At 54.8% G+C, this 20,868-nt stretch overlaps 7 protein-coding genes and 1 non-coding gene across 8 annotated transcripts; 4 read left to right on the top strand and 4 right to left on the bottom strand.

The window, feature by feature from the left end:
• Positions 1-109: 109 nt before the first annotated feature.
• P152DRAFT_106047 (uncharacterized protein) lies at positions 110-1,170 on the top strand. Its single transcript, XM_033673580.1, has one exon. The coding sequence runs from the start codon at positions 274-276 to the stop codon at positions 940-942; it is 669 nt and encodes a 222-aa protein (XP_033531887.1). The 5' UTR covers positions 110-273; the 3' UTR covers positions 943-1,170.
• A 1,925-nt stretch (positions 1,171-3,095) lies between these two features.
• On the top strand, positions 3,096-3,177 carry P152DRAFT_t53. The gene has a single exon. It is a non-coding gene; the product is annotated as a tRNA-Trp (tRNA).
• Positions 3,178-3,641: 464 nt separating this feature from the next.
• P152DRAFT_484058 (uncharacterized protein) lies at positions 3,642-6,321 on the bottom strand. Its single transcript, XM_033681981.1, has 2 exons — positions 5,755-6,321; positions 3,642-5,700 (listed from the first exon to the last, which is right to left on the bottom strand). Exons 1-2 carry the CDS (start codon positions 6,161-6,163, stop codon positions 4,052-4,054), a joined length of 2,058 nt encoding a protein of 685 aa, XP_033531886.1. The 5' UTR covers positions 6,164-6,321; the 3' UTR covers positions 3,642-4,051.
• Positions 6,322-6,645: 324 nt separating this feature from the next.
• On the bottom strand, positions 6,646-10,104 carry P152DRAFT_460763 (AIP3-domain-containing protein). The gene is made up of 2 exons (XM_033679987.1): positions 9,726-10,104; positions 6,646-9,665 (listed from the first exon to the last, which is right to left on the bottom strand). The coding sequence occupies exons 1-2, from the start codon at positions 9,804-9,806 to the stop codon at positions 6,783-6,785; spliced, it is 2,964 nt and encodes a 987-aa protein (XP_033531885.1). The 5' UTR covers positions 9,807-10,104; the 3' UTR covers positions 6,646-6,782.
• Positions 10,105-11,897: 1,793 nt separating this feature from the next.
• On the top strand, positions 11,898-15,174 carry P152DRAFT_451346 (uncharacterized protein; the record flags this gene model as incomplete). The annotated part of the gene is made up of 3 exons (XM_033678222.1): positions 11,898-11,963; positions 12,065-12,690; positions 12,741-15,174. 3 exons carry the CDS (start codon positions 11,898-11,900, stop codon positions 15,172-15,174), a joined length of 3,126 nt encoding a protein of 1,041 aa, XP_033531884.1.
• A 782-nt stretch (positions 15,175-15,956) lies between these two features.
• P152DRAFT_105853 (HAD-superfamily hydrolase) lies at positions 15,957-17,743 on the top strand. Its single transcript, XM_033673577.1, has 3 exons — positions 15,957-16,341; positions 16,399-17,336; positions 17,396-17,743. Exons 1-3 carry the CDS (start codon positions 16,166-16,168, stop codon positions 17,572-17,574), a joined length of 1,293 nt encoding a protein of 430 aa, XP_033531883.1. The 5' UTR covers positions 15,957-16,165; the 3' UTR covers positions 17,575-17,743.
• A 389-nt stretch (positions 17,744-18,132) lies between these two features.
• Positions 18,133-18,651, bottom strand: P152DRAFT_451344 (uncharacterized protein; the record flags this gene model as incomplete). Its single annotated transcript, XM_033678221.1, has 2 exons — positions 18,133-18,326; positions 18,381-18,651. 2 exons carry the CDS (start codon positions 18,649-18,651, stop codon positions 18,133-18,135), a joined length of 465 nt encoding a protein of 154 aa, XP_033531882.1.
• Positions 18,652-19,699: 1,048 nt separating this feature from the next.
• P152DRAFT_383048 (uncharacterized protein) lies at positions 19,700-20,770 on the bottom strand (the record flags this gene model as incomplete). The annotated part of the gene is made up of 1 exon (XM_033675771.1): positions 19,700-20,770. A coding segment is annotated over one exon (1,071 nt), but the record flags the coding sequence as incomplete, so codon positions are not given.
• Positions 20,771-20,868: the final 98 nt, after the last annotated feature.

Raw genomic sequence — 20,868 nt, 5'->3', positions numbered from 1 at the left:
TGACTGTTACGGGATGGAGGGCACCGCAGCAAGATTTTCGCTGCGTGCCTTTGTGTACCATCAATGCGGTGTCATTTTTTTGTCCTTACCTCAGCTGGAGCGCGCGTGGTGATTTGCTGGATTATGGAACGGCGAGAAGGTTGAACACTTTAGCGGCGCACATGTGGGAAGTCCGGTACCTTGCTGGGTACGTCTGGATGGGGAACCTGAATTGGGGTTTCAAGCTTTCCAGCGGCATGGAAATTGCATGTTTCAACGGGCACCAATGGTGCAATGAATCTCTATCTCAGAAAATATCATCAACTACCGCGGACGCAGTGTCCGAATCATCTATCAAATTTTTTTGATCCTATCGGATCTCGTCTCGTTCCATCGTGCCATCATCGTGGTGATCGTGCTTCTGCCATTTGCTGTCCGTTCAAGGCGTCTTTCGTCCTGGGTCCATCCCTGTCTCTACTCTCGATCCCTCCATCGTTGAGCCTGCAGCGCAGCGTCGCAGCTTTCGCACAGGCTCACCACATTCATGGGATCGTCGTGGGGGCGTCCATCCTCCTCCTAGCGTCCAGACGAGCCATTCATTGTCCGAAACCTTCCTGTGCTGGCGTGCAAGGCATCAAATGGAGAGTGACAGCGAGGATATCTATCGAGGTCCGCCCTAGACGAACCTTTCGAGCTGTCAACCCCAAGTCCCCAACAACGACGCATACCTACCCCGAACTGTCAGCTCGTTCGGGCATGGTACCATTTCATCTCTTGGGAGTTGGGTGCGAGGACATATTTCCTGGGGCGCGGAACCGGGACGTGAATGAAGGGGTAGGACGGTGGGATGCGAAGCGACAAGAGCGCAAGGCACCAACGCCCAGGCCTCTGAACAGCGCTGCGATGGGATTTACTCTAAGCGATGCCCTACAACGATCCCATGTATCCGCAGATATTGATTGAGCTCATCTCAACCAACAAGTCCCGCAATCGAGCACCACCCCCCACCGCAATCGCGCAATGATCCCATGTCTTTCGAGGAGGCCCTCGAGGCTGACGGATCCGCAATTTTCCAGCCGTCCGGTACGATATAGGCTCAGACATGCATAGAGCTCTCAACGCGCTGCAATATCGCGGCCGTCACTTTTGCCTGGATCGGCGGTCGTACGGCGCGCAGTAGTACTGGGGTGCGGCTGGATCGGACCACTGGGCTTCCGTTGCACGGTTGAGCGCCTTCGATGGGATTGTTTCAACTGCTAGGCTGACGGAGGGGGCCTGGCCGTAGTGTTAAGTAGGTACCTATTAAGGACATTGCTGATATTATAGATGTTATTCCTCTATATTCCTGCAACTTTGGTAGCGAGGCGGGGCTCGAGATTGGAATTGACGACATCGAATTGCACTCAGAGGTTTGATTGTCCACATCTCCTCGATCCAGCTGTACCGTGCAAGCGATTCCCCCTGATAGATAGATTACCTGTTGAATTTGCTGCCAGGCTCGAAGGGTGCCTGCCCCCTAGGCCTACACGCATGCTGTGTCGGAGGTCATACAAGCCGCCTCGATCGCACCATCGTCCAGCCTTCATCTCACACCTGCAACGGGGCGTCCGTAGTTCAGGTGGTACGAGATCTGTTCGCGATGTTGGAGACCAGCAGATTCGCTAGGAAGGGGAGATCTGATGATGTTGTAGGATGATCGTGGTGGCGTGAAGACTAACCTCCATCCAGTCCGATCCCCGCCCCCGAAGATCGTGGCGTTGACCATCGAATTTTTTCTTTTTTTTGTGCGATGCGATTTGCATTGAGATCACCGAATCCTAGAATCAAATTATCAAACAAGTGGACCGACTTCCACTGTTCGCTAGACCTACCTTGATGTCGAAACTCGAAACATCTCCGCTGTCTTTCGGACCGGATTCAACTACAATGATCCTCGATCGCTGGTCGGTTTTCAAGGATAGCTAGGACTGTGGGAGATAGATGCAGCCGCCCGATCAGCAAAAACTCAATTATTCAATAACATCCTATGATGTAGCCTCCCGCCAGAAAGTCAAATGCTCATTGGATCGATCCTAGTTGGGGGACGGAGCGCTCAGCGCCGTATCCAAAGATTCCATCTTCCTGACTTTGGTGCCTGAGACCATCATCAAGCCTCAAGGAGATGGGGTCTTCGAGAATTAGCAATTTGTCAAGTCGTCATCCCCTACCAAGATACATCATGCAAGAGAGTCCTAGTCTCCTCCTCGGGGGCAACGATCTCCTTGCTCATGAACTGCGGCTGTGCAAATATGGGAATATGGGGTCATTGACGGCGGGACGGCGGACACTGCCGCTATGTCAGGGATTCGAGGAAAAAATGAAATATGAATCGATGATGTCGTGATGTTGACACAAGAGTGGATCCTATTTAGGGATGGATGGAGCTTTGCTTCATAGGAAACATGCCATCAACTGCTGAACTTCGTAACTGCCGCGATGCTTTCCTCGCCTATTGTTGTGACTAAATTGGTTTCTATGAATGCTTCTCAGTTAGAGAAGTCCAAACCCCACTCGTGATCATTCTCGACACCTTGCCATGTGAAGTCTCCAAGCTACTATTCCCGCGTGCCTGTGCCACACCTAACGGACTCCGAGTCTCCGAAAAGTTCCTTTGCGGTAGTCTGCTCTATGGAGGTTGTGCGGATGAATAGGAGGAGCTTTTGCATCCTGTTGACGTAGGTTTGTATCAGTGATCCACGACAGATATCCACAGTAGTTTCATAGTAGCATGGGACCGGCGTAAATAGACTTGAAGTCATGGTGCAGGTGTTCAACTCAAATCAAAGCCGGAGGGGTTCTGCATATCCCTCGACCAATCTTCACATGAATGTCGATTGTACCTATCGAAATACCTTAAAACAAAAGGTAAAGAAAACATAATTTAATTAGCTTTTACCAATTTTCAGCACAATAATAACATTCCTATTCCTCAAGTGATGGGTGGTGTGTGAATAATAGTAAGTAGTCACGTGCACAGTACTAAACCCTACAAGGCTGCAACTTAGGTAAGCCTTTTACCCTCTTCGGTTATTGATGGACATCCTTATCTACTAAAATATGGCAATGAATAATATCGCGGACCCGTGGCGAAATGGTATCGCGTCTGATTCCAGCTTTGGAGCATCCAGAAGATTGCCGGTTCGATTCCGGTCGGGTTCAATACCCTCTCGATTCCGCAGCATATTTTTTGATGTTTTTTGGTCCATTTTTGGTCCATTTTTGGACATACAGAATATTGGCTAGAAGTGTTTTTTGGAATCGGAATAATCGGATTCTCAATGGTGTAAGTGGGATGCATATCAATGTTTCATCTACTGTATGTACTCAGTCGAATATTACCTTTATGAGAAAAATTTAAAGTAGCATTCTAAAAAGGCATGCCTAGGAGGGTACAATAGACTATGTAGAGATCTATTATTTATTTGTTCGAATTATATTTTCGGCATTGCAACCAGTGTATCGGAAAATATGGAGTGCTATCAGTTCTCGTTCAGTATCAAGAATAATTTCTCCATCCTTTGTTTGCCTTCCGCTTCTAGTGTTTAAAATTGATGGAGAGAATCCTATTGAGAATGTCAACATTGCAGTTTCGGCTGGCCACAAAAGGAGGCAGTTTACGAAGTACGTGCTAATATTCGACTACTAACTACGAACACTGGTTGAGAGTGGTCAGTGGCTAGGGAGGATCGCAACTCGAGTGAGATAATGACTCAAGTAAAGATTTTAATGAAGACGACGACACAAGTCAGCCGAAGTCACCTGAAATAAACTAAGATACAATCAGTTTCCGCACAAGGTTGACCGGCTGATATGGAAACCTGCAAATTCCACGCTTGAACGAACTGCTCCAACGCCAAACTGAAAACAGAGGATATGATGCTTAGACGATAGGAAACAAGAGAAACAACTAAACTTCTTTGTGGGTCAACGCCGCCCTGAAAGGCTCGCAATCAAAACCATAGAAACAACAGTGCGCTCCTTCAAACACCAGCGCCGTCTTCACAAAAGACTCTTTGCAAAGGGAGACACAAACCTAGTTCGCCATCGCCTCTACCTTCCTCCCCGTCCCCGTCGCCAACGCTCTCAACCGCTGCCTCTCCGCCCACTCCCGACTCGCCAACCGACCCCGCTCCGCCGCCTCTGCCCTCGCCTTCCGCGCCCCGTCCTCCTTCTCCCGCCGCTGCCGCTCCCGATCCTCCTTCTCCACCTTGTCCCGGTTGAAGATCTCCCGCGCCTTGACCTTCTGCGTCGCGAGGTCGGTGGCCGTGACGGAGGGCTTGGACGCGGCTGAGGGTCCGGACGCGGACGAGTTGCTCGCTACAGTGGAGGGGCGGCGGGTGGGCGGTGTGGGGGCGAGATGGGTGGAGGTAGGGCGTGGCTTGGTTGCGAGGGTCGATGGACGCTTTGCGATCGTCGACGTGGCGGAAGACGAGGTAGATGCGGTCTTCAGCAGCGTGGATGCACGCTTGGTGCTGGTGATGGATGTGGCAGGCGCACCGGCGATCGATGATGGACGGGTCAGCTTCATGATCGTCTCCTTCGCAGCCGGCCTGGGAGGAGGAATCGCGACACCCGCGATAGACGCCCTCTTTAACGTATTTGGCTTAATAGTGCCATTGCCACTAGCAGCCACACTCGGTCTGCTCGCGGACGATGCTCTCGAGTTTCCAGCCACCGAAACCTCGCCGCGAATCATACTCTCCCTAGCTATGCTCGCAGTCGTCTTTCGTACGTGCACGGTGACTGTTCCAGCGGTCGCCTTTGGTACCGGCCGTGCCTTGAACTCACGACGTTTCTTTGCCTCCTCCTCTGCGGCAGCCAACCTCGCTTCACGAGCTGCCTTGAGCTTCGCGGCGATCGCTTCACCGGGAAGCGTGAAGGTCGATTGAGTAGGCGGCTTGCTCGATTTTATCGGCCCTGGAGCGGGTGGAAATTGCAGGGAAATAGGTCGCCGCTTCGTACCCGGTGGCATCGTATTCGATGTTTTGGGCTTGATGGTCAATATGGATTTGGAAGTAGAAGGAAGAGGAGCCTTCGGCTTCGGTGCGGCCTTGGTGCTCGCGGAGCGAAGGAGGGTGGAAGTGCTCCGAGTGACTGAAGTCGTGCCTTTCGGTGTAATTTGCCCTGGCTGCCTCGCCGCTGGTGTCAGTGGCTTTGTGGCGGAAGAGTGACCAATATCCGACACGGGTTTCGGGCTTTTCGCTGCAGGGGAATTCGAGACACTTTTACGCTTCTCAGGGGCAGGGTTGCGGACTTCAAGATTGGGAATGGCGTTGCCAATGGCTTCGATCGCATCCTCGAGGTCGTCCATCGCTTCGATCGAGTCCTCGGGGCGTAGATGTTTGCCCGAAGGAGAATATAAAGGTATATCAGCCAGAGGAAGCACGGAATCGGCCTTTGTTGGGGGTTCCTCCTCGTTCGTGCTTGCTTCCGTAATAAGAGCATCATGGCGCTGTATCTCACTGCTCCCCAACTCCATAGCCTCGATTGATGCCGCGGTGTTGACAACTGGATCTACTTGATTGGACTCTGATTCCTCACTAGCATCTGTGGCCAAAGATGTGGGCTTCTCGTCGGTTGTTGGAACGTCGGTGCATGAGATCTCATCTTCCTTGGCTGTTGCACGGGTCCGTCTTGTCGAACGGGTCCGTTTGACTGGACTCGGCTGCTGCGGTTCTTCAACTGGGATTATCAGTTAGACATGGCTCAATCCCAAGCATAGCTCACGTAACGTACCCTTCTTTGCCTCTGCAGTCGGCTCCTCAACTTGCATCAAAACATCGCCAACCTCTATCGGCTCCTCACCCTGCTCTCCGGCCGTAGCCTCCGCCGTTCGATCTCCATCCCCCCCTTTCATCCCACCCTTATTCCTCCCCCTCCCTCGGCCCTTCTTAACCGTCCCCGTCGGCGCCATCCCCGTCTTCAGATCAATCGGATCCAGTTCCTGCGCGGTCAATGCGTCAACCTCGTTCATCGCAATCTCGCCTAGGGGTGCTCGCGCGTGGTTTTCGGCGTCAGAGTCGTTCGTAGTAGTAAGTTCGACAGGCGTATTGGTAGAGGTCGAGGTGTCGAGGTCGGCGTCGGCGTCGGTGTGGATGTCGGCGCTGGCCTGAGCGCGGAGGGCAGCGCGTGTCTGGCGAGGCATTGTTTGGGAATCGACAGGGGGTTCTGGGAAATTGCGTGCCGGGTGGCTTGTCGGGGTTTGAAATCTATCAAGATTGCGGTGTTTAACTGTGGCTCCAAGCCTGGGAATGATAGATTGATTGTAACTGAAGGTCAATTGATATGAAGATTACCACTTCATCACTGATCGAAGAGAAGGAACGTCGGTGATAATTGGAAGAGTCCAGACGGTTGTTGCTGGGCCTTGTTTACGCGAGCGCTGATTGGCGGTTGCCCTGTGAAACCCGCGCTCTTGCCATCTTCGTCACCGCGCCTCGTCGCGCTTGCTGTTTTGGGTCAAAATCGGCCTCTAGCGCGATCCACTTGCACCACCAAAACAGGCACGGCAGGTCTGCAGCAAGCAAACCCCTCAGCCAATGTTGAATGTTCATTTCATTAGTTCAGACATGCCAATTCATGAATTCATAGACTTGAGCTCATGTTATGATTGGAGAGGCAGAATGTTGGCGTTCCAAGAATAAAATGTCGTTGGTATAATAAAATAATGTATGAGTAAACCACCCTCAGCCTACATATATCCAAGTGTTTCCCTCCCATCCAAAAGACTGTCACTACCCAACGTGAACCACTCAATCTGCGCCTCATAGAGGCGCTTCATTGGCATCCTGATACGCCGCCTCTGGCGAGCTCGCACTGGTGTCCGCCGTGGACACATCCAGACTCGTCGTGCTCCCCTCCCGTTCCTTCCCACCCCGCTCCGCGGGCGCCCCTCCACTCCCACTCCGCTCCGCCACCTTCCCATTTGCCCTCGCCTGCTGCCTTTCCCACACCTCCTGCCGGATCCTGATATCCTTCGCCTTCCGCAACCGCTCCGCCTCCTCCACCCCCCCGCTCCGCTTCAGCTTCCCCTCGTCCACGAAGCTGCCCAGCTCCTTCTTGAACGCGTCATCCGACCGGTTCGCCAGCTCGCGCTGCCGCGCCCGCTCCGCCCGCTCGATTGCCTCGAGCCGCGACTCGTGGTTCGGCTGTAGCGCGCGCACCTCGCCGAGCACCCCGTCCTTGGCCAGCCGCGGGTCTACCGCCTTGTCCAGCGCCACCGCCTGCAGCTGCCGGCTACCCGTGCGGTTGGCGGCCTGGGCGTTCTGCGCGTTCTGGAGGTTCTGCTGCTTGGTGGCCTGCTCGACGAGGGAGAAGGTCTGCGCGGCTTTCTCGAGGTCGTCTTCGAGGTCGGCGGCCAGCTCTTCCTGCATGGTGAGCAGGTCCCGCTCGTCGCACACCACTTGCAGCTCCTTCTCCCAAATCTTGGTCCACACGGGTTTCTCGCGCTTGAGGGCGTCCTGCATCTTCTTCAGCTCCGCCGTGGCCTGGCTGATGTCCTTGGCTACCGTCTCCAGTTGCCGCGGCAGGGGTCGGACGCCCCGGAGGACCACGTCCTTGCGGAGATCCTCGATGGAGTCCTGCACCTCATCGACGCGGTCGACCAATTTCTTCGAGTCGTCCGTGACCGTCTTCTTTCCTTCGTTGAGGTACGCTCGGCCGCGCTCGCCTTCAAGGTCGGACATGGCGGCTTTGAAGGCGACGGTCTTGACCGAGGCAGCCTTGGTACGAACGTCGGCCATGGATGCTTGGACCTCGGACAGGAAGGATGAATACGTCTGCCGCATAACGGCAAGGTCGCGGCGTAGCGTCTGCACTTCGGTGATCTGACCGGTGGATTCACGCTGGGAGAGAGAGCGTGCGATGGCGGGCTGTAGAGATGATGCGCTCTGGTTGGGCGCAGCCAAGGGGGGTGCGGCTGTCATCCCGGCAATGTCCCGGGCCGTAGATTGTTGTGCCTCTGATACCCGCTGAAGAGAGGCTTGCTGCACCTCCATCGCCGACTTGAGTCCTTCCACCATCGATCGTAGCCCATTGAGGCCATCGTCGATGGAGCGTTTCACCTCATCCAGCTCCTCCACATTGAGAGCGAGGATGGAATGATTCTTCACATCGTTGAGATCTTCTAGTTCGTACCGAGCGCCCTGATCTTCGATGTAGATCGCAGGGAGATCGACGCCATTATTGTGAGTATTCCATGCGAACTTTTCGATAAATGCCAGCTGGAGGCGAGGGATCGTCAACTCCTCGTACCCATTCTCCAGGACAAACTTTTTGACTCGGCTCTTGTATTTCAAATATAGCGTCAGCTCCTTGCCCGGAGGCGGCGACTCCTCGGCCACGTATGGTCGTGGTGACGGTGTGGGGATGGGCGACTTCGTTTCGCCGCGCGATTTACTCCGTACCGGGAGTTCTGCAACGGGAGGTTTGGTAGGTTCAGGTTCTGGGGTGAGCACTAGTTCTCGCACCGGGCTGCTGATTGTCGCGCCCAGCTCCGGTTCTGAGATCGATGAAAGGTTCGCGACAGGACCTCGGTCCTCCAATTCGACGGGTTGCCTCACCAAGGTCGCAAACGACCCGGTGTCCTCCTCGCCACTCTCCTCCGATATCCGCGATGGCGAAATAGCTTTGGGCCTTGACGGCGATCCACCACCCAGTGGTTGCGTGGATTTGGACCGGCTATGCAGCACGGAATTTCTCATTCGGGCCGCATTGACAGAGTCGCGGATATCACGCCCCCGATTCGGGATCGGCGAGTTCTGGCTGGCGGGAAGTCCGAGCTGTTTATTGATTTGGTAGGACGAAAACCTCCGGGACGCCCTCCTCTCCAAGTCTCCGCCTCGCTGGAGGGCCAGCAGCGCATCCTCCTGTTTCGGTGGCGGTGGAGGCGGGGGTGGTGGATGAGGGAAGTCTTGGCTGGAGTTATACGATGGGGAAGGCGCCGGTTGGATTGGGGTGGGGATCGTATCTTCTTGGGGGTACGGGGCGATGACTGGGATGTTCTGCAATGCGTTACTGGAGAGCGATGACGACGAATCCCGTGTGGCATCCGTCAATGAAGTATTGCGTTTCTGGCGGCCGCCTGACATGCTATAGCGCGCCAGTCCGGTGCCACCGGATGAAGAGGAGGTCCGTGGAGGAATCTCCGAACTCTCGGCAGTAAAATCCGCACTCCCTTGTCGTTGCGGTCTTTGACTTGGTTTTTCAGATTGTGCATCCAGTTCTGCCTCCAGGCTTCCTCCGCTTCCTACTCTTGAGGTTGTACCATTTGGCAGATCGCCTCGGCCTGCTCGTTGTCGTAATCGCTGCTGTTTCTTTTTCAGACCGTGAAGCAGATTGATAATGATATCGCGTATCCGTGGTAGAAAGCGATCAAGGCTGGCTTGGGACGCTTCTTGGGAGAGGGTCTCTTCGAGGATCCCGCGTAATAGATCGGGAACGGGGCCCAGATCCTGAGTCTCGACCCCGATCGCGTTGAAGGCGCGGCATGCGATGTTGAACTCGTACCCGAGTCTAACATATACGTCCGACACGGAATTCTCGTTTGCTTGTCGGCGCGACCAGTCGGTGAGGGTCTCGAGGAGCTGCTTCGTGGCGACGAGGAGATGGGTGACGCTCTTTTCGATTTGCGATAGCTGGGCCTGGGGCTGTTATCGACAGTCAGCTTCTATACGGAGACCATAACGGTTATATTGGTGGCATCTAACATTTTGACGGCGCGACGATTGCTGTGAAGAGCGGTTGGAGCCCGACGAGCGCGACCCGGGCTCGTCGGTCACTGGATTCATCGCTTCAGGGGAGAACATGCGATATAGCAACGAAGTACAGTCTAGATGAGAAACGCGAGGAAAATAGCGAAGGTCGAGGTCTAAAGAGACTCAGCTCGGGGCGTCTCACGGGCTTCCCGAGGGCGATTGGTTCGGGACTCAGGGTAAGGTATCGTGATAAAGTATTGGATTTAATAATAGCCCGTTCCTACAGCACGAATAGATTCGTATGGCCGGCTGGGGTTCCCCAGGGTTTGCCCTTGGGCCTTGGCAGCGTGATGGGAACAGTCCGCTCCTGCCGAATCGGAACAGCTGTGATGTTTCCGGGGTCATGTGTTGTAGTTTTGTGCTGCTGAGGAGCTGAATGATCGCCGTGGAAACAAGCCAGGGTGGAGCGGAGCTGCGGATCACGGAGCGGAAACACTTAAGGTGACGACCCCTGAAAGTGAACGTCGCTAACTATCGGTGCGGATGCTCAGCAACTTTCGTGTTTGCAATAAGAAGGACTGCTCGAGGGTTTGATATATCCAAAGCCATCGCCTCGGAAAACAATCTAGTTTGAAAGTCGGGAAATCCGCTGGCAGTTCTTTAATGTACTACTTGGTTGTCTCAGCAGCGGAAAGTGTGGGTGAGTAGGAGGACCATGCCAGAGATAGACAACTCCCTGTCCGTTTCCAGCCCACCTGCAGCCAGCAGCTCCGACCTCAGACCACTAAGAATGAATACCCTGAAGGCCTAAATGATGAAACAGTGAAGTCTGGACTCTGGCTCTGGTGTATGTTGTCTCTGTGTGAGCTGGTCTCTCCGATGCCATTTGCACTACCATTTCCACTACCATTTCCACTTCCTACTGCATCATCCCCATCTGCCCTTTTGAGCAGTACTTGACTTCACCAATTGATAATAACACCACCGAGTAATTGCTATTGCTATTCGACACTCTCCAGCTCATTGCCAGCACGTTGGGTGTATCAGTTGTATGCACAGGTCATCCGGATCGCCAAGCGAGCGACCAGTGGCTCTAGCTCCCGGCTGCGACACTCACCACAGCGACTCACCCACCAGTAACTAAGGGCCACCACTCACGTCGCGCCATTCTTTCCGCCCATTCATCTCCAGCAGGAAATCAACTGGAAATCAACGTAAACCTTCCCCCAGACACTCCTCTCACTCACTTCCAACACCTATTCCCCATCCCCAATATTATCCCATCCTCTCTTCTAAGCTATTTCTTGCTCCCATCACTGCTCCTCCATCTGCAGATCCTCGTTGTTCCCTCCTTTTCACTCCCGATCGTGCGTCTCGTCGTCTGTCACTGTGACCGCTTTCCTCCCCTTGCGCCGTTGGCCTTCGTTGCTTCACCACGTTGACGGAGCCTTCTTTCTCACTCTCTCACCCCGACACGTCCTCTGCATTCTCCTGGCTTGTCTCTCTTGCGGACTTGCTCTTCCTCTTCCGATCTTACCTTTCATCGGTTATCCTCATCCCACACCACCCGTTGCTTGGCAATCCTTTGCTCCTGCATCGTGTGTGGAACTTCCAGCCATCCGCGTCGGTCCCGGTCTCCGGCTGGCCAATGCCCAGTGAAATCCTTCATCGACTCGCGTGTGCGTGAGAGTGAGGTATGACGATGAGTGCAAAGCCGTTGGATGCTGCGCGAAAGCAGAATGCTAGCCCAATGGAGGGGACTTCCAGGTGAGTTTCCATTTTGGCTCTTGTTGTCTCAGTGCTCCTTGCACTCAACCGGGGAACCCCAATGTCACTCTTTCAATTGGATTGTACGGATTAGTCCGTTCTTGTGTCAGTCCAATTATCAGCGGTGAAGCGCGATCATCTCTTTCTTGGCAAGCGGGATGCAAAGTATACACATGATACCTGTGATCGCGTCAGCCCTCTATCAGATACGCTTCTCCTCTAGGATCCTCAGTCACAGGCATAACGCGACTATTACACGTGCTGATGTGCTTCCCGCGTGCTAGGAAAACGCCTACACCCAAGGCCTGGACTGGCCCGAACCCTATCACCCAGAAGTCCTCGAACACAAACGTCTCCAATGGTGTCCTGAACACTCCGAAATCTCAGACGTCTACCAAGACTTCCTCAACACCTACAATGGAGGCCGGCTCAGCAGAGAAGCATGCCAATGATAGGCTGTCGTTTCTGTTGGCTTCTTTTATCGTAAGTCTTCTAACTTTTCAGCTTCAGACTCTACATCTTAGTTGAAAATATGTTGTTGATATTATCATGACCACTTGCTAACTTGAGTTTCTTCGCTTTAGGGTCGCCCATGCACTATCACTACAAAGACCGGCGATCAATTCCATGGCATATTCTCTGGTTCCACGGTTGGATCCCCCGAAAGTCGATATGTTTTGAAGATGGTCAAGAAAGCTCTCCCACACAATGAACAATCTAATGGCGTCTCTACCGCCGACGACTACATTGGCACTGGTGAGAACCATACAATGTCATTTGACACTGCAGATGTCATCGATCTTTGCGCTCTCCAAGTGGATACAGATGTTGTTCAATCGAAGTCCCAGAATGGGACTCCCGGCGCCTTCAAGACTGATGCAGACATCTCGGGCAACCTGGCCATGCGAGAGCGAAACCTACAACGGTGGGAAGCCGAACCGAATGACAATGTGCAACTGTCACTCGATGACAAGTCTCACGGCACGTGGGACCAATTCGAGGCCAATGAGCGCCTGTACGGAGCAAAGAGTGACTACGATGAGAATATTTACACCACCAAAATCGACCGTAGCCACCCTCTCTATAAGCAACGAGTGGCGCAGGCGGACCGGATCGCCAGAGAAATCGAATCCAGCGGTGCCTTGACGTCCCATGTCGCGGAGGAACGAGGATTGTCCCAAGCAGATGATGGCGCCGATGAGGAGTCGAAGTACGTATTCCCCAGTCAGGCTAAGGAATTGTGACTTAAGATTATTACAGATATAGCGGAGTCCAACGGGAGCATACTCCATTGGCAATGGGCCAGCCTAACAAATACCAACCACCAGCAAGGAGAGCTCAACAAGCCAGTGGAGCAGCCGCAGCCGACCCTGCCATTATCTCCTCTCAACTGGCCAAGCCTCAGGTCGTGGACGATAAGAGTGCTGAGACTCACCCATCCCAGGCTGGAGCACCCACACAGGCAGCACCTATGGCACGGAAAAATGCCAGTGCTCCGCCGAAACCGCAGGAGGCGGAAATCCGACCTACCAAACTGGAAGCTTCTAAACCAGGACCCAGAGCCGCAAATAGTATGACAGCGGAGTCGAGACATCTAATTCCTTTAGTGGCAGACGCAAGCCGCAAACGTGTCCGAGGTGAAAACGCCACGGCGACCGTCGAACTTGATGTACTCGACTCTTTCAAACAGTTCTCTGCTGTCGAGAAACTCCGACTTCAAGAACAAGCGCGGAAAAATGCACGTGCTGATAAGCAAGTGAAACTGAACGACCTCAAAAAGTTCGCAAAGGACTTCAAGTTGCACACCCCGATCCCGCAAGATCTTGTTCCGATCCTTGCGAAAGACAAGGTGAAGCAGAAGGAAATTGTCGCCAAAGCAGCGCATAATGCAAACGACCCTCAACCCATGAAGACAGCCGCATCGGTTCCTTCGGGCAGCACCGCTGCTACCGAATCAGCCACCACGAAACCTTCCGCGGCCAAACCAGATGTTGCTCATGCAATTCCAACCATTCCATCAGATCGTCAAGGCCAACAGCGTAACCGCGGCAATCAAGGTCCTTACAATTCACTTCGGGGCGACAGGTCCCTGGCCGCCGGCATGTTACCTCAAGGCCCTCAGCGAGGTGGTCTCAGCCAACGGCTGCAGGACAATCGTCAGCAACATCGCGGCCCATCCATTGGCAACATGCCGCACCCAATCCAACCTATTCCAGCCGGACCAATGGCTGGGAACATGTCGGCGTTGCAAAGTCCTTCTGGAACCGCACGGTTCAATGTTCAGGCCATGGAATTTAGACCCGGTGGTTCGCCATTCACGCCTAGTCAAAATCCAAGCAGCGCTTCGAGCCCTCGGACAGACAGCCGGCAGCGAATCGAGCCTCGAGGCCAATCGGCCACACATTTCTTCGAAGGCAAGCCGAAGCCCACATCCGATCGACCCTCGCTTGATGATTATTTCAATCCTATCAAGCGAATGAAGAAGGAAGCTGAAGCAGAGAAGAGGGATTACACTCACAACGGTGGAATCCCCAACGCATATCGAACCCCACCTGTTTGGGACGCCCCCGAAGCGAACAAGGAGAAGTCATATATTGACATGTTCGAAAAGACCATCGGACCTCCATCCGTTTCACCACCGCACGCGATGGTACCGAACGGACCTATGCCTCACCACCATCAACTCCCTCCTCATATGCAACATGGCCCTTCCGTTGGACCTCCGCAACATACTCCTCAGCACACTCCTCGCCATATGCCGGCCCAACCGCATATGATTCCCGGTGGACCAGCGTCCTTCGACGAGCACCGCATGCATTACCCAGGACAGGTGCACCCTTCACCCAGGGCGTCTCAACCTGTCATGACATATGGCGGTAACACTCAAGCACCCGTCCAGTTTATTCCCTACAACGGTATGGGACCAGGTGCGGCCCAGGGTATGAACATGCGGCCATATCCAGGCGGGCCGCAGTTCGGCAACTCGCATGGTGGGCCCATGGGTGGCCACATGATGACGCAACAGCACTCGAGCGGAGGATACGTGCCGATGATGAATCCTCAGATGCAAGTATACTCCCCGGTTCCAACGAATGTGTATCCTCATCAACCGGGCGGCATGGGACCTGGGCCGAACGGATATCCGAGCCCAAGGCCTGCGATGATGAGCCATCAAGGGTCGCAGCAAGGTCATCAACAGCCGGTGATGTACATGCAAGCAAACGGACCAGGTGGTCCTATGTTCCCGCCAAACAATGGACCAGGTATGGTTTCTCCTGTGGTTTCCTCTCCCTCCTTCCGCAGTTCTTCTGATCCGCTTCCTCACGCCATCATGCCCGGTCAACAACTGGCACCCCTTTCCGCTCGCCTTGTCAAATCTCGCAATCTAACTCCACTGTCTTCTGGCCCTTCTTCGCGTACTATTTCTGCTTCAAGCTACATCCGCAACGACACGCGACGTCCATCAACTAACGGCAACACTCCAGGCACGCAGATGCGCGGTCCGTACCCACAGCAGCCGTACGGGACGAGCCCGCACCAACACCACCATTTTCCGCAGCATCCGCACCGCGGCACGCCGAGCGGCACCCACGCGCAACCGGTGCCCCTCAATCCCGCCGCCATACACTCGCAAGGGCCTCCACAACCGCCAGCGGGACACGCGATGGAGGGAGCGGGCGATGACCACAAATGAAGCTGAGGAGCGGTGTTCGAACGCCCACACGGCTTTCATCGGAACGCCTCGCTTCGCGCCTTGGCTTCCGATGCTGCCACGACGCCATTCGGCCCGAACATTGGTTATCCTTCGGTCGGCGTGACAACGGATTTTGCGATATGCTACGTTGACCCTTTGCGGTGTTTTGTATGTCCAGTCGCATGTAAACGTCTGGAGGGTGCTCTCGAGCCTCCCGTCGGGAATTGGAAAGGTTGTTTCGACCCTGCGCAGTTAGGCACCGTTCAAACCCGTGGCATAACATTTGCCGAACGAGCGTGGTATTGATATGCGAGGGGAGCAACGCACTGGCGAGGAATGCGCATACATGCTCTCTTATACAGGAGCGCGAATGGAAGTGGTGCACTGGAGGGAAGGATGGACAGACCATGTCGATGCGAGGAAACGAAGAACAGAAGAGATTCGGCGGTGGGATCGGGGACCGGCTTCTTCGCCTTCAACTTTGTGATCCGAGCTGGAAGGCCCCTAGTGGGCAAATCATACATATATGGTAAAGCTCGAAGCGCTGCGCCCGAGTAAACAGCGGAGGACATGGAGTGGCATACCGGAATCCGGTGACCGCCGTGGAGTCGATCGGGGATGGTAGATACAATGGTGGCTGCAAATCGAAGATCCTTCTAGTTGAAACCCTTTGAGATCATTGGTTCCATTTTAGTGGTTGATTTTATGGCTAACACCCTTACTTATCTAAACTAATTTGATTGTCAAAGGTATCACGCCCCTTCGCAATACTTGTAGAGTTGTGTTGGATGGGTGATATTAGATATATGATGGACGTTGGTTGATATACGAGTGGGGTCTTCCCTCCGCCTTTATCTGGAGGTGCGGGACAGCGGGCCAGACCAAACTTCAAGCTCATCCCCCAGTGTACCAACCAACCGTAATGTTTTGCAAATTCTAGACAATCTTCCCGCCTTCGTTTTGTTTCCGGTTCGCTCTCTACGTGGCCACCATGGCCCCCGGCGTCTCGTTTGGCCGGACCGTCTTCCGGAGTCCGCTGCTGTTCTCCGGACGCGTATCGCGACCTGCCGGTCGTACGTACCGACCCGTAGCAGTTCCTCCAGTGTATAGATCATTTCAGAAGGCTTCCGCGCCGTCGAAGGTGCCCGACTTTGCCTTTGTGTTTGAGTACGTTCACGGTCGTCCCGTTCTCCCTAAGAGACCATAGCTAACCCATTCCCCTAGCATCGACGGCGTTCTATTGCGAGCAGCGACCCCCATCCCCCGCGCGAGCGAAGCCTTGTCCCTTCTACAGTCTCAGAAAATCCCATTCATCCTCCTTACCAATGGCGGAGGCACCAGCGAGGCGGCCCGCGTCGCGGAGCTAAGCGACAAGCTCCAGGTCCCGCTCGACCTCGCGAACTTCGTCCAGAGCCACACCCCCTTCGCGTCGCTAGAAGCGTACAAAGGGCACGGCGACGCAAAAGGGGAGGCGGTGCTGGTTATTGGCGGCGAGGAGGGCGGCGACGTGTGTCGAAAGGTGGCGGAGAGTTATGGCTTCAAGAACGTCATCACACCGGGCGATCTCTACGCCGCACATCCTGACCTCTGGCCGTTTTCCAAGCACCTGCTGGAGTACTATCGGAAACATTCGCGGCCGCTGCCGGCGCCCGTGTACCGTGGCCCGCATGCGCTGTCCCCTGGGTCAGACGCGGCGCTGCGCAACCACCTGCGGTGTACGTGCATCCTCGTCTTCAACGATCCGCGCGATTGGGGTTTAGACACTACGATCGTGACCGACCTACTGCTCTCCCACCAAGGTTATCTCGGGACCACCTCGCCGCTGAACAATCACCCCTCCCTGCCGAACAAAGGGTACCAACAAGACGGGCAACCGCCCTTGTACTTCAGCAATCCCGATCTCTGGTGGGCGGCGCGATGGCATCTCTCCCGCCTCGGGCAAGGCGCGTTCCGAGAGACTCTGGATGGGCTCTGGCGGAGCATTACTGGTGGAGAGGGCAATGGTGTGATTCTCCACAAGGAAGTCTGGGGAAAGCCGACCCAGCTCACCTACACGTTCGCTGAGAACGTCCTCGGCAGCTGGCGGGGCAAGATGCTCGGTGCGGGTACCGGGTGCGGACTGGAAGGGCTCCGGAACGTCTACATGATCGGTGACAATCCCGGTGAGTTGTCGCGAATCCGAATCCTGTTCGAAACGCGGACTTTGCTAATATTGAAGTAGAGTCGGACATCCGCGGCGCCAACAATTACCAGTCGCCGAACGGGACGAGCTGGAACTCGGTTCTCGTCAAGACGGGCGTCTATCTGGACGGAAGCGAGCCATCCTGCCCCCCGAAGGCGATTGTCGATGATGTTTTCAGCGCGGTTGAATGGGGTATGAAACATTCGGGTTGGAAGTAGAACCCTAGGTGCAATGCCGAACTTGCGGTGATCAGAGGGATATCCATAAAAGCGCAGTCGGAGAGAGATGCCCCACGCGGTGTCTATCTACGGATGTTCTTGTGGAAAACGTGCAACACCTACGAACGGTTTCTAACCCTAGGGAAGAAATCGAGGAAGCTCTGCATGGAATGGGGGCTTTGGACGTGGTTTTCCATTCTGACGTCCAATCTACGATGGTATCATTCAGGTCGCAAAGGGGCTCTCTTCTGCAAACGAGACGACACCAGATTGCTGGAAACGCTGTAAAAGGTGGCCAGTCTCGACAATGCTAGAGCCATAGCGGTGAAATGGGGGTATGGGGACTGCTTCGATAATGCGGGTGGTATTGTCCGAAACGCTGGAGGCGGTGGTCTCAACGGCGCAAGTGGAGCTACATGTGGCAGGTCTAAAATTTGAGGAATCATTAGAAGATATTCAAGATGGGTTGGCATTTGAAATTCCCTTAACATAGAGGATCATGTATTATACAACCATCCAATGTTTTTTTTTGCATTGTCGTTAACAGATTGTGCCGTTTCATAGCCGCCTCACAAGCGCCTTAAGCATCGACGCAACCAGTGCGATGGCCAGCGAGCTTTCCACCCAGTGGTACACCCCGCGATATCTGCGTTCCCTCCGGCCGGACCACTTCCTCAGCTTCCGTCGGCAAAACAGAATTCCGAAGAGTCCCAGCATGATGTACCTCCGCCGGGCGGTTCGATCTGATCCACCTAGGACTGTGAGCTAACCTGCGCATTGGAGGGAAATCGTGCGGATAGACGTACATTCAGCCCTTAGGGGCACGCCAACTGGTCCGGTAGATGCGCCGTGCGCTGCATTCGGCGGGCTCCTTGCTTGGGTGTGGTCCAATTCCACGTGCTTCGCTTTGGTGTGGAGATCATTCTCATAGATCTGCGCCGATGGTTCTCCTAGCGGATCGCTATACGTAGGAGGTTGGTCCGCATCGACTGCGCTGTATAGTCGCTGTTGAGAACCCATCTGGTAAGCCGTAACAAGAGCTTCGGCCTGTGCAGCACGTTTCCTGCTTTTGCACATGTAAAAATCGACGGTCAGAGGACTGAGATATAAATCAGATTAAATAGACGTCTACTTGGAGAACTTTGGAGACTTGGTAGATGGAAGGAGAGGAGCAATCAGGACTGACATTGCCGATGGACATTTTTATATACACTACAGTGTTTACACAGGGTTCCAATTTACCCAGATAGACGTACGTGGAGACGACGTTGCCTTACACCTCATACATACTCCAAGCAATCTCATCCAGATTATGTGAACATGTAATGATATCGTTCGCAGTGGAATGGTTTACCAATCCCAGTCGGCGACGTCGAACCCCAAGAGGTCCCTTGTCGCGCCAAGCGACCAACTTACGCCTGTACGCCATCCATGCCTGGCATGTCACCAATTAGTAACGACCATCACGGCCGAAAGCTGAGAGAAGTTGTCCCGACTCATATCTCCTGATATTAATTTTGAGGGGGGTGGAACAGTGCCAAGACGACCCATCGCTCCGGGTTGTAATGATCGGGTAGAACTCCATGTTGATCACGCTTCGAAAGCTGCATGAATTTATGCATCTCGCGTGTGGGCTTCCTTATGATGCATCGGCCGGTGGAGATGGTCGAGTTGACACGCCTCCTAAGAAACCGTCGATGACACAAACCAGGCGACTATCCTCACCGGTATGACTCGAGCAGCTGTGGTGGCACCGAGTCCCCCCTCCCATTCGGCCTTCCGAGCGCGAAATCTAGAAGAAGACATTCAGCACTGGACTCTTCCGCAGTTTGTTATCCAGCGTGTCCTTCAACCTATCAAACCGCGCCTGCGTTTTATATAGCTCTTTCTCTTCCTGTTCATGACGCGATATCGCATCCCCTGGTGCGACCGAAACTGCGTCACCCCCGTTGCGTTGAAACCATCCCCCCCACCCAGGTTTTGGCGCAGGACTTTCACCCGTTCCAGGATCCCGCCTGCTAACCATCGTCTTCAAATTGTCCACCGCGAGCTGCGCACAGTCCAACGCCTTCGCCCTCGCCGGCAGCTCCAACCGTGCATCGAACGCGCTCTGCTCGGCCATTTCTAGCCCGCTACGCGTCCACTGGATGCCCTCGAGGTGTTTTGACGGCGACGACGCGAAGAGGATCTCCCCAATGTAAACCAACAGCGCTGCCTCGGCGCATTCCGCGTCTGCGGTTCGCGCGTACGGTTCGTCGCCGGAGGGCGGCGGCGGCGGATACGGCCGCTCCTCGAGCATGGCGAGGAACTGCCGGATGGTGTCGGCGACGAGCCCTACGTCGGTCGTGGGCGCCGCTTTTATCTCCGTGTTGTCGACAACCGTCGCAGCGTGTGGAGCGGCGCGGACGGCGCGGAGGACGGAGAGGAAAATGGCGAGCGCGGCGGAGGCGTTGCCGGTTTGGGCCTGGTGCACGCCAAGGGCGGTGGTGGCGGTGATGATGTTCTCGGTAACGACGGGGGCTTTTGCGCGGATGATGCCGCTCTCTCGGTCGACGACGTCTTGAGCCCGGGGAAGCGAGGTGCAGGCGATGTCGAGTGCCCAATGTAAGGTTTCCAGTGCGCTGTCTCGTAAATCTTTGAAGTTCAGCCATTCGGCGTATGAGATTGCCGCATCCAGCCGTTGCTTGGTGGTAAACCCCGTGGTGGTAAGAATCTTCGTGTAGTAGTTCTCCGCGGGCGGAGCGGCCACCTCGCTGTCCTGCTCCTGGGGAACGGATTTGATCCACGGGGGCAGTGGCCGTGCATCGGGGTGATTAGGCCCAACCACGTATTTCTCCGGCACGTACGTATGCTTCTTCTTGTCCAGCACGAATCCGTCCAGATGCTCGGCGGACGTTGCCAGTCCCATGAGGACTTCGTAGTACCCTTGACGCCACGGCTCGCTCTTGTTCTGCAGGTCGAAGCCCGCCTTTCCGATCCCCGGCACATATAACCCTCCTTCCGCCAGCTCGACCAGACCCTGGCCGTCCTTCTCCGGGTCCTCCAACCGCTCGAGCGCGGCTTTATAGTTTTCGAACGCGCGGCCCCAGTCCGCGACCTTGGGGTCGTTCGACTCGGGGATCTCCCTTCCTCGCGCTGTCCGGTAGAGGAAGCGTGTCCAATTGGTCCATTCTTCGGGCGTGGGGAATTCACGCTCGAGCCGACCGTGATTGACGGCATAAGCTACCGTGAACACCGACGCGAACAGCATGCTACCGACCAGCATGACCCGGGTGAGGTCGTAGGCGAACGCCT

This window comes from Eremomyces bilateralis (genome assembly GCF_010015585.1).
Source record: "Eremomyces bilateralis CBS 781.70 unplaced genomic scaffold P152scaffold_19, whole genome shotgun sequence".
Classification (NCBI taxonomy): Eukaryota; Fungi; Ascomycota; class Dothideomycetes; order Eremomycetales; family Eremomycetaceae; genus Eremomyces; species Eremomyces bilateralis.
Note: the sequence above shows the minus strand (reverse complement) of the source record. Positions and strands in the feature narration are given on the sequence as shown.

Bases quoted from the DNA above. Each gene is read 5' to 3' on its own strand.
- P152DRAFT_106047 (XM_033673580.1), top strand. From the start codon at position 274: ATGAATCTCTATCTCAGAAAATATCATCAACTACCGCGGACGCAGTGT.
- P152DRAFT_484058 (XM_033681981.1), bottom strand. From the start codon at position 6,163: ATGCCTCGCCAGACACGCGCTGCCCTCCGCGCTCAGGCCAGCGCCGAC. The intron at 5,701-5,754 runs GTACGTTACGTG...TGATAATCCCAG, and splicing joins GACTGCAGAGGCAAAGAAGG to TTGAAGAACCGCAGCAGCCG.
- P152DRAFT_460763 (XM_033679987.1), bottom strand. From the start codon at position 9,806: ATGAATCCAGTGACCGACGAGCCCGGGTCGCGCTCGTCGGGCTCCAAC. The intron at 9,666-9,725 runs GTTAGATGCCAC...TGTCGATAACAG, and splicing joins AATCGTCGCGCCGTCAAAAT to CCCCAGGCCCAGCTATCGCA.
- P152DRAFT_105853 (XM_033673577.1), top strand. From the start codon at position 16,166: ATGGCCCCCGGCGTCTCGTTTGGCCGGACCGTCTTCCGGAGTCCGCTG. The intron at 16,342-16,398 runs GTACGTTCACGG...CCATTCCCCTAG, and splicing joins GACTTTGCCTTTGTGTTTGA to CATCGACGGCGTTCTATTGC. The intron at 17,337-17,395 runs GTGAGTTGTCGC...ATATTGAAGTAG, and splicing joins CATGATCGGTGACAATCCCG to AGTCGGACATCCGCGGCGCC.